The 14,064-nt window shown below is 42.0% G+C and overlaps 1 protein-coding gene across 1 annotated transcript in view; it reads right to left on the reverse strand.

Moving 5' to 3' along the window:
* The window catches only part of TRPA1 (transient receptor potential cation channel subfamily A member 1), a 55,448-nt gene that overhangs the window by 3,579 nt on the left and 37,805 nt on the right, over window positions 1-14,064 (reverse strand). The window contains exons 17-24 of the mRNA XM_036264479.1: window positions 12,034-12,093; window positions 11,417-11,509; window positions 8,420-8,490; window positions 7,726-7,888; window positions 6,842-6,931; window positions 5,242-5,411; window positions 3,426-3,555; window positions 2,828-3,010 (exon numbers count right to left, since the gene is read on the reverse strand). Of these exons, the coding sequence (XP_036120372.1) occupies window positions 2,828-3,010; window positions 3,426-3,555; window positions 5,242-5,411; window positions 6,842-6,931; window positions 7,726-7,888; window positions 8,420-8,490; window positions 11,417-11,509; window positions 12,034-12,093 (960 nt within the window). The remainder of the gene's footprint in view (window positions 1-2,827; window positions 3,011-3,425; window positions 3,556-5,241; window positions 5,412-6,841; window positions 6,932-7,725; window positions 7,889-8,419; window positions 8,491-11,416; window positions 11,510-12,033; window positions 12,094-14,064) is intronic.

Here is a 14,064-nt window from a genome sequence, read left to right on the forward strand (position 1 = left end):
TCTCTCTTTCTCTTCCCCCACCCCTTCCTCTCTCTCTCTCTAAAAATCAATAAATTTAAAAAATCAACAAATAAAAACAACCATTAAATTGATGGAATGAAGGAATTTATATTTTACGTATGTTTGGCAGGAAAAGGTATGGTTCAGGGGTGGGCGAGGCTGTGGTGAAAAAGGAAAATCATCCTAGAAATCCATGACTAAGCAGAATTAGGTGAGTGGAAGGTGTCAGCCCAGTTCTACTCAGTCCAACTGAACTCTCACTGTCAGAAGCTCTGTACCCAGGTTGGATCAGCCCCCTGCTGGCTGCAGCCCGAGGGGAAAGCCAATCCCTGCTCTCACAGGGCTGAGTCAGGTAAACTCCAGGAGAGAAGGGCTGTCTGGCCAGGTCCCCACCATATGCCCAGAGTTTAGGAGGATAGTGCGGGGCACAGAAGGTACACAGAACGGCCGCTGAAGGAATGCACAGTGGGAATACAGTCCAGGGTGTGCAAACTTGCGTTACGAAGCAAACATCGTCAGCAAGTAGGTTTTATTTGGCAAGATCATGTGTTCTGTTTTTTTAATTGGCAAGTCTTGAGATGGACAGTCTCTCTGGTTTAGATCAGCCCCATCAAAACCAATGGTCTCACAACTGAGGTTTCATGCTTCAGAGACTCTTGCCTGGGCTCCACAGCATCTGAGCCCGAGTCAGAGACTTATAGCTGGTGAGTCATCTGAGCTGCGAGTCCCATTGTAATTTATTAATATAACTTACAAGCTTGTAAGTCTCATTATAATTTACTAATTAAAGTCAGTCATAAATTAAAAGTTAAATAATCAAATACTATTAATATTTAATAAGTAGCTAACATTTATTGAACGCACATCATGTTTTAAGTGCTCATTTCATCTTCACAATATCCCAGGAAGCAGGTTTTATTGTTATCTTTCTTGGATTTGTGTCCTCAAAACTGGTGACTCAATAGAGGGGCACCCGATTCGGACTCGGGTGCTTGGGTGGGGGAGTTGGCTAAGAAATGTGCCCAGGAGAGATGATGCTCGAGCTGAATGTGGCCACATAGGGAGAGTAACCCAGGTGGGAAGGCTTTCTGGGAAGAGGAAGAGCAGAGCCCAGGAGGCAGGAAGGGAAGCCGAGCACACCCAGCGGACGTCGCGCTGCGTGTCTGGGGAAGACCTGTGATCAGGGAGGAGCTGGGTGGGATGTGGGCAGGGTCCAGACCACCAGGACCTTTGCGTGCTGTGCTCATGTGTTTTGACTAGACTGAAGTTTTAGAAGAGTCATAGAAAAAAATTTGAAAGAGCCACTGACAGGCCCAACTTTTCATTATCAGAATATCATTGTGGTGACAATGTGCAGAAAGGGTTAGAGAAATGAGATGAGATGAAGAAACTCTGCAGACCACTGCAGTGATGGGGATCAGGACACAAGGGTGCAAGCTAAGAGGAAGTAGGTGTAAGAGGAAGAACTGAGGAAAAGGGAGGGGGTGGATGGAGAATGTCTTCCAGTGGTCTGAGTCAGTTTGAAGGAAGGAGAACATAGTCAGTCTCCAGTCTGTTGGGTTTGATTTTGCTCAGGGACACGCAGGTGGAGAAGCTCGGTGGGTGCTGGACATGTGGATCTTGAGTGTGGCACTGACCTGCACTAGTGCTAAGCCAATGATCTTCCCAAATATACGTGATTCTAAGAGAAGAACATGGGCTTCATGTCATTCTTTATCATTCTTAGTGCCATCTTTAATTTTTTTAGGTCACCAGAATAAAACAGGAGTTGTGTCAGGTAAGTGAATCAAAACATTAAGTGCAGCCAGTGTGGCTCAGTGGTTGAGCATCGACCCATGCACCAAGAGGTTGCCGGCTCGATTCCTGATCAGGACACATGCCCAGGATGGGGGCCAGATCCCCAAAGGGGAGCATGCAGGAGGCGATCAATCCATGTTCTCGCTCATCGATGTTTCTCTCTCTCTCTCCCTCTCACGTCCTCTCTCTCTAAAATCAAAAAAGGAAAAACAAAAACATTAAGTAGTCTGTATTCTTATTTTTTCTTTCTGGGAACACTGCCTAGCACAGTCCCTGGTGCATAGTCAGACTCCAAAAAAGTGTGTGGAACATGCACATTCAAGTAATTGAACAAGGAAAAACAAGCCCTGTAATGCTGTCTAGGGCCCTCCATGGACCTGGGATACATTCCTGCCTGCATCGGCCAGGATGTTCTTGGCTGGACAGGCTCCCTGTGGCAGGGCAGAGGCATGTCTGCTGGGAGTGGCCAGCCTCTGACTGGTTGACAGGGGACACCTGAATGCCACAGATGCCCTCCCCACTTAAATCTCTGGTCCACAAGAGATTCAATAGGAGAGTTCTTCCTCCTTCACCCCATAAAGGTCGCTGCCTAACCTTTGCCCCCCTCACCGACAACCCTAAAGCAACACACACCATTCATCTCTGTGTTCTTATCCTGCCTTGTAGCTCTTTGTAGCATTTATCACCCCCAAGTCATCTTGCTACACTTCTGTTTACTGCTTAACTCCATGACTAGTTTATAATCATGTATAGACTGGGTACTGATCTATTTTGTTCTCCACTGTTTCCCAGCACCTGGATCAATGTCTGGCATTTTGAAGATTCTTGATGAGTCTTTTCCAAGGGAATACATCTCTGCATCGCCTGGGCCCCACGTGGTGCCGGGCCCATTGCAGGCACGAAATGAACGAATGAATTTCAAAGGTGCCCCTTTTTCCTTTCATGGAGGGAGATTAGGGAGGCTAAGAATAATAACTATTAAGTGCCCCAAATGGTCAACACACAGGAAATACAAGGATGAATTACTTACAAGTAAATTCATGAGGACGATGGGGACAAACATTGTGAAGGTAATAAGTTGCGTGAAGGACAGAAGTGGATACGCCAGCTCATTTCTCAGAAACGGCTCCAGAAAGGCATCGCGGTAACTGACGTCCCCCAGCATCATGCTGAAGGTCTGGACTATGGAGAGCAGTGGAGAGCTGAAAGCGTCCTGAGGAGGGGCGGTAAGGGGAAATGAAATGCAAAATGTGATAATGAAAAAATGTTTCCTGGAGAGTAAAATAAGAAACATCATATTTAAAAATATTTGTAATCATAGGACTACAGCTACTAAAATGCAGTGATTAAAAACTACTAATGAATTGGTGGTGAAATCATCAAAATGTCCTTTCTGCACATACCCCGTTGTGCATGATACATAAACGTTTTGACAATGGAAAAAGTCATTTAATAAGGTACATTTTTTTCTGCAATAAAAATCATTTGAGTGCTAATATATCAGATAAAATGAAACTATCTCAAATATTATTGTGGTGTTATTGGTTTTATACACCATTAAGATATCAGTTAAATATATGTTCCCAATGTTTACAGCAACGAAATGAGCCACAGACACAGCCCCTCACCTGTATGCTCAGGAGGACGTAAAAGCTGAGCCCAAAGGCCAGAAGAAGGAAGAAAAACACGACGGTGGACCGCAGCAGAGTCTTCACAATGACCTCCAACATAATGATGAAGATACCACAATTTTCAAATCTAGGGCAGTTTGAAAAATTAAAATATTTATTCACTTTCCCGGCCCAGTGTCGGTATTTATCACGCACTAGGCACTAGTTTTCACACGTGAGATAACTTCCGAAAAGGAGAATGAGAATTCATGAATAGTCACGACGTATTTTCCATCCATGCCTTCAACCTGCTTTGTTTCATCTTTTTTTTCCCCCTTCTTGTTTATGTTTATCTGTAATTGTTTTCCCACTTGACCACAGAAGGAGAGGGAAATCATAGCTTTCCAGCACCCAGGACAGTGCTCCCCGACATGCGACGAGAGAGGTGCGTGGTGTCTTGGTGTGGCCCTGTCACAGGGCACGTACCCAGGCTTCACGTTCGCCATCCGAGCTTCCCTGTGTCTCCCCCAGCAACCGACGCTGTGAAATGTTTGGGTGGATAATGGGTGTCATCTGGTCTCTAACTTGAACTTCCCTTTTGGCAAAGACACCCAGTTAAATAGGGAGTCACAAGATCTTAAAGCTGAAAGCGACGTCAGAGGTCTTAGAAACTAGAGAGACATCTAGTCACTCGCTACGGTCACTGATAATGACAAAGCCTCGAGCGTGGCGCTGCCTGGACCAGTCCTGAAGCCTCCTGCCTTGCCAGCCACCCCTCCGCCCACACGCCCTGTCCTTTCTGGGGTGGCTCAGCCCCCAGCCCTGCGCTCGGTGGCAGTGCAGACCCAGGGTGGGAAGGCCTGGTCCCTGGGGTCAGAACAACTTTGGTAAAAGGCCGACATCTGACTTTCTAGCTGAGATCTTGGGCAGGTTACTAACTCAGTACCTCCGCTGCTGCTTTTATAGATTATGAGTACTGACACTGACCTCTGGTTATTGTAAAGATTATGTGACATAACATATCTTTTTTATCTTCACCTGAGGATATGTTTAGAGAGAGGAGGGGAGAAAGAGAGAAAGAGAAACATTCATGTCAGAGAGAAAGGTCGATCAGTTGCCTCCTGTATGCACCCCGGCCAGGGATCCAACCAGCAACCTTTTGGATGCTCCAACCAACTGAGCCACCTGGCCAGGGCTGAAATAACATATTTAACTCAACATTAGCAATTGTGGGAGGCAGGGGAGCTTAGCCCTCTTTCCCCTCTACAATTAGATTTTCGGGGTTTACTTTTTCCCTTCTGTCACTGTTACTACCCATACCTATCACTTCATTTGATTGGTTTAAACTAAAGTAGACAATTACCAAGTTATACCAGGCAAAACAAGAATATCTAATACTTTCACACCCATTTACTCCCACATTTAATCTAGATTTGTCTAGACTGGTGGTTTTTGATCGGGGGTGATTTTGCTACGCAGAGAACAGTTGGTAATCATCTGGAGACATGTTTTGTTGTCACAGAGTTGGAGACAGTTGCTACTGGTGTCTAGGACAGGGATGCTGCAAAACACCCCATGGTGCACAGGACAGAGCCCATAGCATTACCCGGTCCCAAATTTCAATAGTGCCAAGGTTGAGAGAAAGCTGGTCTACACTCTGAACTCCAAACCTCCCGCCTTTTCCTTAACAGTATATGAAAGGTATCTTCACGGTCTACAACAATTGGTAAAGGAGTAAGCCAGCTACAAATTTATGAGACTGATAAATCGTGTAATTGTTCTTTTGATATTAAACATGCCTAAAGGATGTAGAAATCACTGAAGCACGTTTTACCTCTGAAGGTACAGTAAGAAGTTCATCCAGTAGAAGTAAATAGCGATGGCTCCACACTGCCACTGCACGTGAGCTGGTATGCCCACGAACAAGGGCAACACGAAAATGATGCTTGTGGTGTAGATAATCCATTCGACTCCGTTGTTTTGATCCAAAAAGTAATTCCTTTTCTGGGTTGAAAAGAGTGAAGAGTTACCACATGTAGAGATCAAGCCCTGACATCTGATGGATGGGTGTACATCTGTAAGCAGTCACAGACTTTCCTGCATCAGCTAGGGACCTGAGGGCCAAGGGGCCAGCTGCTGCCATCCTGGACTGACCCCAGAGCCCTGGGGACATATCATTGTTGGAGGTGGCCCAGTCCCTTCTGTTGACCTGGCACTTGGGGAGTGCTATGCCTAAGGACATTCTACAAGTTTCTGGGCTTTCCCCATGGATTTCACTCCATCCTGAGGAAAACTCCAGGGGACTGCAAGTTGGTTTAGTAATTTCTTTCTGCCTATAAATGGACATGCATGTGGATTCCTCAGGATACAAAGCAACCAATGCTGCTTCTAAGGGGGTTTGAGACTCATACTAAGACTCCATTACCATTTGGATTTGGTGTATTTTCTATTCTTAAAGATGTGATGTGGAGTAGACCATTATCAATAAGAAAATGTGGAGACCAAATTTGTCATTCTCATGTTTAAAAAATGAAAATGACAAGAGATATTAAATAAAATGCCCTAAATCATTTAACATACAATGGAAAAATACCGTCTAACTCTCAGAATTGTGACAGTTTACTGAAGCTATATACATATGTGTATACAAGTACTCGCAATGTACATTATAAAATGCAAAGCACTATTATCATCATGCAAATACCCATGTGCTTATATTATGTAATAAGGTAAATTTCCACCTAAAATGAGGTATTGTATAAAAGGTATATGACTTAAAAATTAACATTTTCAAAAAGCACACCCTAAAAATGAATAATAAAAGACTTAGAAATAAAAGACTGATGACATCTATATCAACCAAAGCAAGGACCTACAGGTAATTTACACAATCCTTGCATCTGATCTATCCATTTTAAAAAGTAAAGTAGGAAGTAAAAATTGTGCTAAAAAATTCCCCCAATTTTATTATTACTTGAAATTTTATGTGATAAATAAAAGTATTCCTTGTAGGAAATGAATTCAAAGAAAAACACATTTGAAATGGAGTCTTGGCCCAAGTAAGTTCTTTATTAACAGTTACATTCAAAATGATCAAATTCCAAATCTACTTTTATGTTAGCAAAATATTAACCTGATGTCAGACAAAACACGGAGAAGTCATTAATCAATTCATCTGCAGCGGAACAGACCCGCGTGGACCCGGCAGTCTGGACCCGCCCTGCTGCGGGTGTGTCAAACAGGCACCATCCAGTGCAGGGAGCCATCTAACCACCTGGTTTCAACATGGTTTGTGCTTGGTACTTCCAATCCATACATCTGTCAAGGTGTGTGATTTTATTCTGACATACATTGTTCTAATAATAGTTTAGCAATTATTTTATGTTCTGCCGATTAAAATATTTACAACTTTCAATATAAAATGCATTGTTTACCTGCTGGAAAATTTGGACCACTTCTTTGCAATATCCAAGTAAGCTTGATAAAAACACTAAAATCATGCAAATGTTTATAGAATATGAATTCTGAAACAAAAATAATGTAAGACAAGCACTTATAAGTAGATACATTAAAACAACATTAATTTCTTAATATTTTCCACTAGTACATGTTTATTTTGTTTTGCTTGTGCTTCATTTCTATACACTGTCCATATTTGCTTTAAACACATAGTTACTGTGAAGCCAGTCTAAAGATGACACACTCATTTCATAATGTCCTAAGTAAGACAGGTTCAAAAACTGCCAATTGAATTCTAAAGGAAAATGAATCTGAAGACCTATGTACAAATTATTTTACTCTAGTAAAATACACATAATATAAAATTTATTATTTTAAGAGTTTTACATTTTATAAGTACATTTACATTTGAAAATGTACATGTCTGTGGCATTAAGTACATTCACAGTGTGATGCACCATCACCACCATCCAGTTCCATCATCTTTTCATCACCCCAAAGGGAAGTCCTGAACCCACTAAGCATCACTCCCCTCTCCCCACAATCCCTGGCAGCCACAAACCTGCTTTCTTGTACACAAATTTTTAAGTTTTGTACTTCAGCATTCAAGCTAGCATCTCAATTCCTTTTAATTAATTTATAAACTAATTTACTGACTTATTTGTTTATATTCCCTCTCATTCCACAAAGGATTTTAGGAGAAATTATTACCATATATGAACTCTATAAGCTATTTATAGTAGCCAAAGTCCTGGTATTTCAGACTTAGTATGGGGTTCATATTTCTAAGTGGAAAATACACACTTTTTATAATCTTTTCTTTTTAAAATTTGAAATATGAAAATAAATGGAAAAATACCTTGGTGTCTAATATTTCTGAATGATCACTGGTTTCATTGATGATTCCAGTTGAGTTGAAAGCCGTACCTGGCTTTATATAGACAACAAGAAAGGTCATAGGCAGGAGACCAAGGCAGTAAGATCCTAGGTTCATAACATGGGCTCTAAACCCATAAGCCAACCTACAAAAAAATAAGTAATCCATAATTGAGAAATTTCAACAAAAAATATTTCTTTAAGATACCTGTGGAAAAGTAGTTATGGTCTCTCTCAGAAATCTATTTGGTAAATCCACTGAACTTTGGAACCAAGAAGATCTTCAAATTCATTTTTTTCAAAAAAGGAATTTCAACTTCCCAGTAAACCAGGAGTTACTTAAAACTCACCAGTGAATGGAAGAGCACAGCTCCTACTTTCTGATCCCAAGGTGACTGCTTTTCCCAGGAACGTACCTCTCTCTTTATTTGTGTCCACCAGGAATGCCTCTCCCTGTCATATACAGTGATTTCCCCTCACCCCAAAATATGTTACTTAATGTAAAAAACAAACACTATCATCATTTTAATACGAAAACATGTCTTCAACACACTTCCTTTGTAAAGTGTAAAACATTAAAATAATAAAATCTAAAACATCAAAATTCCATTAAAACATAATCATTTAGAAGACTTTTAATACATTGAATGGCGCTATCATTAAAAAGAAATACCCACCATTTCATAAGTAAATATTCTTTACACACAGGATGGGTGAGAAGCTCTATGCGATGATGTTGTACCATTGTCTAAGAAATAAGAAAAGATCCTATTTTATTAAGTACAATATAGTAAGCTATCAAGTGTAAACTAAGCTTCTTGTTTGCTGGTCTTATAACTTTATCGGTTATTATAAAAATAATAACTGTTTATTTTAGAAAATTTGAAAAGCCAAAAGTTATCTGAAGGATGTATTTAAAAACACACACACAAGCTATGGAGAACCATTGTACACAGATGCAAGTGTCTGGTTCAGTTTGTTTGGCAATTTCTCGCTAGTTGAGCTAACATAAGCTTCTCAGTCTTATACAAGTCACCGCTGGAAAGGACATTCGAGATAAATAAGCAAGAGCTACACCCTCGCTCTTTCCTTGAAGAAACGCAGGCTTATCTTTCTGGAAAGATTTTTAAACAGTGAAATACATATAATAGTAGTTAAATTAGCCTGTATTTTATAACTTTTCATGTGTTACTGGGAACTACTAGTATCTAACCTCAAAATTAATTTTTCTTCCTTTATTAATTTTTAGACAGAGAGGAAGGGAGAGGGAGAGAGACAGAAACATCGATGAGAGAGAACATTGATTGGCCACCTCCTGCATGCCCCCCACTGGGAATTGGACCACAACCTGGGCATGTGTCCTGATGTGAACCAGCGACCTCTTGGTGCATGGGTCGATGCTCAACCACTGAACCACACCAGCCAGGCTCAAATTTAATTTTTAATTATTCAGTAAATACATAGAGGAAGTGATACCGGCAGGATGGCAGAATAGGAAGCCCCAGACCTTGCTTCATCCACTGAGACAGGAGACATCAACCTAACAACAGTACAGAGACCAGCTGCCTTGGTGAGAATTCCAGAAAACTAGGTAAGAGGTTCCTGCACCCCAGGTGAGCCTGTAGCCAAAGGCAGTGGGAAAATCCATGGCATTACTCACTCTAGCCCCGCCCCGAGCACAGAACGGAGATTGAGAGAGAATACTCCCAGCTCCTCAGCTTCCTCCTGAGGAGGGAAAGAGAGGAGTGGAACAAATGTTCAATGTTCTAATTTTTCAGGGAGCTGCCAAGGGTCTGGTTTCTGTCTTGCCTGAATCTGAGCACTGACAGGTCCACCTAGACTCGCAGACTTCTGTGCACAGTGATTTCCTCTACCAGACCAGTTATCCCTCCAGAAGACCCTCACTCAGCTCCTGGAACTAGAGCAAGGTTTGCTGTGTTATGGGGACACTATTCAATCACGGGCTTACGTGCCGCCCACTGAGTATGGTGTATTCATTCAAGTGAGCCTGTTTCATATAAATTATACTGAGTCCATATTATACAGAGTCTATTTGTTTTAAAAGTTGCAAGTATTTTATTCCCTCCTATTCTGGTGGTGGAAACGATGAACTCTTTCTGATAAAGTATCACCTGTTCTTTGAATTACAATGCAAAAACTAAACCCGCTCATAGACAATCATTCGCTAAGTATAACTGTAGTGGAGTTACCTGCAGGTCACTTGGCTATTGAGTCTGAACTATAACAACTGCAAGAATTCACAGACTCCAGCAGAATTGAAATGCTTTGCACAGCGCAAAGGTGAATCAGTTGCCATCATCAGCCCTGTGGGCATAAAATCCTCAGGGCGGCTTCCTTCACATTCCAAGTACTCAGTAAGCCTCTGGAATTTCACTTGCGGCAATGGCTGGTATCATGGTCTGTACCAAAGGTGTTCACACAGGGAAATGAATTCATTTAAGGTGAATGAAAATTCCCAACTGGTCTAGACCAGTGCTATCCAATGGAACTTTTCTGCAAGAATGGAAATGTCCAATATTTCTGCCGTTGATTACGAGGGCCACAGACTACATAGACTCCTGAGTGCTAGAACTGTGGCTACTGCAAATAAGAAATGAATTTTTTGTCCGGCTGGTGTGGCTCAGAGGTTGAGCGTCGACCCATGCACCCAGAGGTCACCGGTTTGATTCCCGGTCAGGACACATGCCCAGGTTGTGAGCTGGATCCCCAGTGGGGGGCATGCAGGAGGCAGCCAGTCAATGTTCTCTCTCATTAATGTTTCTCTCTCTCCCTTCCTATCTCTTTAAAATCAATAAAGGAAAAACACTTTTTAAAAAATAAATTTTTAACTTTACTGAATTTTAATTGGTCACATGTGGCATATTAGATACACAGATCTAGGCTTTACAGCGCAATTTACAAATCCAACCCTCCACACGTTTTCTTTTGAAAGAAAAGAAATATTTCCATGCGCCTGGCTGCCATTCCCACAAGGCAACAGCCAGCAGCGATTGTCCTTTGACAGCAGGAGCCCACTCCGATCCGGTCCCTGCTTCCCCTGCAGTGATTTGAGTCTGAGATCCTGGTTTAGACTGAAGTAGATCAGCCTTACGGCTTTTATCACCTCCTCTGCTAGAAACACGCAAGCACTCTTTGGAATAAGAACTGATTTGGGGCAAGTCTCTCAGGAAATTTGGGTCCATACTGAGAATTTAGGGCCTGCTCTCAGATTGTTTACTCTTCCAGCAGGATCTAGGAGCTTCTGAAAGTCCAGAGTTTACCGTGAAGCCCAGTGGTTAGCTGCACTTGGAAGCCATGACTATAAAATGTCAAGCTCTGCATTTTCCTCGGGTTTACACTGGAGGAAACTCTTAAAGATGTATCTGTATTTAAGTGGACAGCCTATGTTGTCCCTGCTTTATTGGATTCTGGGTTGGAACAGATTTAAAGTGACCATGAGGATTAAAGTGATCAAGAGTGTGGAACTTTAAGGAGACCAAATTATAGCAACTGTGGAAAATGATTGCTCTCTTTAGTAAAGAAATATAAAGAGTTGGGCCACATGGCAGACAGACACAAAACTATAAACCTGGAATTCTCTCCAGGCCTCTTCCTGAACTATTGTATCAAACATCATGTAGAAACTGCCTGGATAAAGAAAACACTGGACTTACATTGATGGTTGTGAGAGGCTCATATGTAACATCTTGTGCATTTCTTTTCGTGAATTCTAATGGACATTGAAGATATCTGAAATTATACTCGATCTGTATAAGATACAATATTTAAAAATCACAGTCTAGTATAGACCCCAAAACTGTTCTTGACAAATCACATACACAAGCTAACAGTTCTGCTGCAAATTGATTCAAAAAAAGTTGAGTCATTTCATCAGAATAAAAGTAAATTAAGTGACTGCATATTAGTTTAAAAAATAAATAAATATCCTAGGAAGCTGTTATTTGATTGATTCTTAAATCATAGTCATGGAAAAAGATGAATTCTCAAAAGATCACTTAGACCTTTCAGAACTTCATTCTTCAGGCCATACTACACAAGAAAATGCGAGACTAGGAGCAACCCTAAGTAATGCTGTCAGAAACAATTAAAATACTGGGGAGAAACCGAGGATAAGGGGAAAATTGTCTCGTAAGGAGGTAATTGAGTAATATGACAAATGAAGACAATAATTACCATCTTTTGAGACTGTGGAACTCTACTAACATTTTTAATGCTCTTTAAAGGATTATAATAAAAGAAACTTCAAACTGTTATAGTAAAATGAGCTTACGTGGTAGTCTCGGCAGGACTTGTCCTCGGAGGAGGGTGTCATGCAGCAATCTAGAAGCACCTTGGAGAGGAAAAGGGGCTCAGATGCCAGGCGGGAGAGTAGAGAGGAGACAGGATTTGATCCCATTTCTAAAACAACACCTGAGACACTCCCTTCCCTTCCTTCGCTTCTTGCACCTCCAAGATAAACTATAATCCATGTCATCCGGGAACAAAGTTTAAAAAATAAAATGTTACACGCACCACTGCACACCTCAAGTGGTTCAGAAAAATGCCATCCACTTGAAAAACAAATTGCATTTACTGAAATTTGAGTGAGGAATATTCCACTAGTTTTGCCTAAGACTTGACGTCTTTCTGGGCTTCTAGAGAATATGTACTTTTTTTTTTTTTTTTGAGATAGAGAGACGAAGGGAGGGAGGGAGACAGAGAGAGAGAAGAACATCAACTGGCTGCCCTCTGCTGGGGATCTAGCCAGCAACCTGGGCATGTGCCCTGACCAGGAATCGAACCTGTGACCTTTTGGTGCATGGAATGACGCCCAGCCAACTGAGCCATGCCAGCCAGGACATGGAATAGGTATATTTTAGAGGATTCCTTCACTCAGTGTCTTGCAGTGATAATTACTTCTTCCTAATCGGCTTTCAGCTGAGCCCCGGAGTCTGTCTTTGGCCGAGATCCCATCAGCATTGCTCAGCCTGAAGCGCTGTGTTTGTGTCTGCACCTGGCTTGCTGTGCAGCCCTGACAAAGTCCTCGTCTAGAGCAGCCAGGGCAGGGGGAGAGACGGTACAAGGAGAAATACCACAGGCCCTCCAGATGCTTAACAAAGGGAGAGAATACATAAGGGGTCATTAGAGCTTCTGGTAGGGTACGTGGAGACAAATATTTTTGTGGGGTCCCCGTCCACATAAACAACTTGAGACTCCCCCCATCTGTGTGTTGGTATTTTTCTGGTGAGCCAAATTCATACCCCGAGAAAGAAATACTGCCCAGTCAGGCTGCCCTCCTGGACCCAGACTTGGACACCAGGCCCCAGATGAGCCCATCAGCATGTTGCCTAGAGTTCCTGGGGCATCTAGTCAACCCCACCTGAAGAACCCAAGGGTGAAGGGTTGGACAGCAACCCTGAAGAGGAGATTCAGGGGCCAGGACCCATTGGCTGGTCTCTACACTGGAGGCCTTAAGAAACTGCAAGGAGGTCTCTGTTGGTGATGAGGTAGTGGTACTAAGGGTCATACAGGCCTAATGAAAAATTAAAACACAACTAGTCGGTAGTGCTGTGCAAGCCAGAACCAGAGAGACAGGGCTGGCTGTCACAGTGTGGGAGCTTCTGGAACAATCAGCATAGGCACAGTAAAGGATGGGCTGCCGGGGAAGGGGGAGGGGAACGGGAGGGGCTCTGTAAGTTCCTCAAAGGTGTAGGGTGAGGTCAAAGGAAAACACCTTTAAGTTTCCTAGTTAAAAAAAGAATTCACAATACTAAAATAATACAAAGTCATATAGAAAGCTAACTGGAAAATATATAGTAGCATAAAGAAGAGAAGAAAAATCCATTATAGCTCTGGCTGGTTTTGCTCAGTGGTTAGAGCATTGGCCTGCGGTCCAGAGAGAGCCGGGTTCGGTTTCCACTAAGGGCATGTACCTCGGTTGCAGTTTGTCCCCGGCCCTGGTTGGTCGTGCGGGTGGCAGCCACTCGATGTGTCCCTTTCACATCAATGTTTCTCTCTCTCTCTCTTCCTCTCTCTCTCTCCCACTCTATCTAAACAAAAAATGGAAAAATGTCCTCAGGTGAGGATTAAAAAAAGAAAAACCCATCATAAACCCACACCTATGATAATTCTTATTAATATTTTGGTTTCTTTTCCTATTCTTCTTTATGTTTTCCATATGTGAATATTTCTAACACTTTTTTTTTTTACTATTATTAATAATGTTACGGGAAACATCATCATATAAAATCTGTCCCTCTAATTATTCATTAGGATAGATTCCAGCAATTGGAATTACTAAGAAAGAAAGTCTGAGATCATT

The sequence above is a fragment of the Molossus molossus genome, unplaced genomic scaffold (assembly GCF_014108415.1).
Source record: "Molossus molossus isolate mMolMol1 unplaced genomic scaffold, mMolMol1.p scaffold_m16_p_16, whole genome shotgun sequence".
Classification (NCBI taxonomy): domain Eukaryota; kingdom Metazoa; phylum Chordata; class Mammalia; order Chiroptera; family Molossidae; genus Molossus; species Molossus molossus.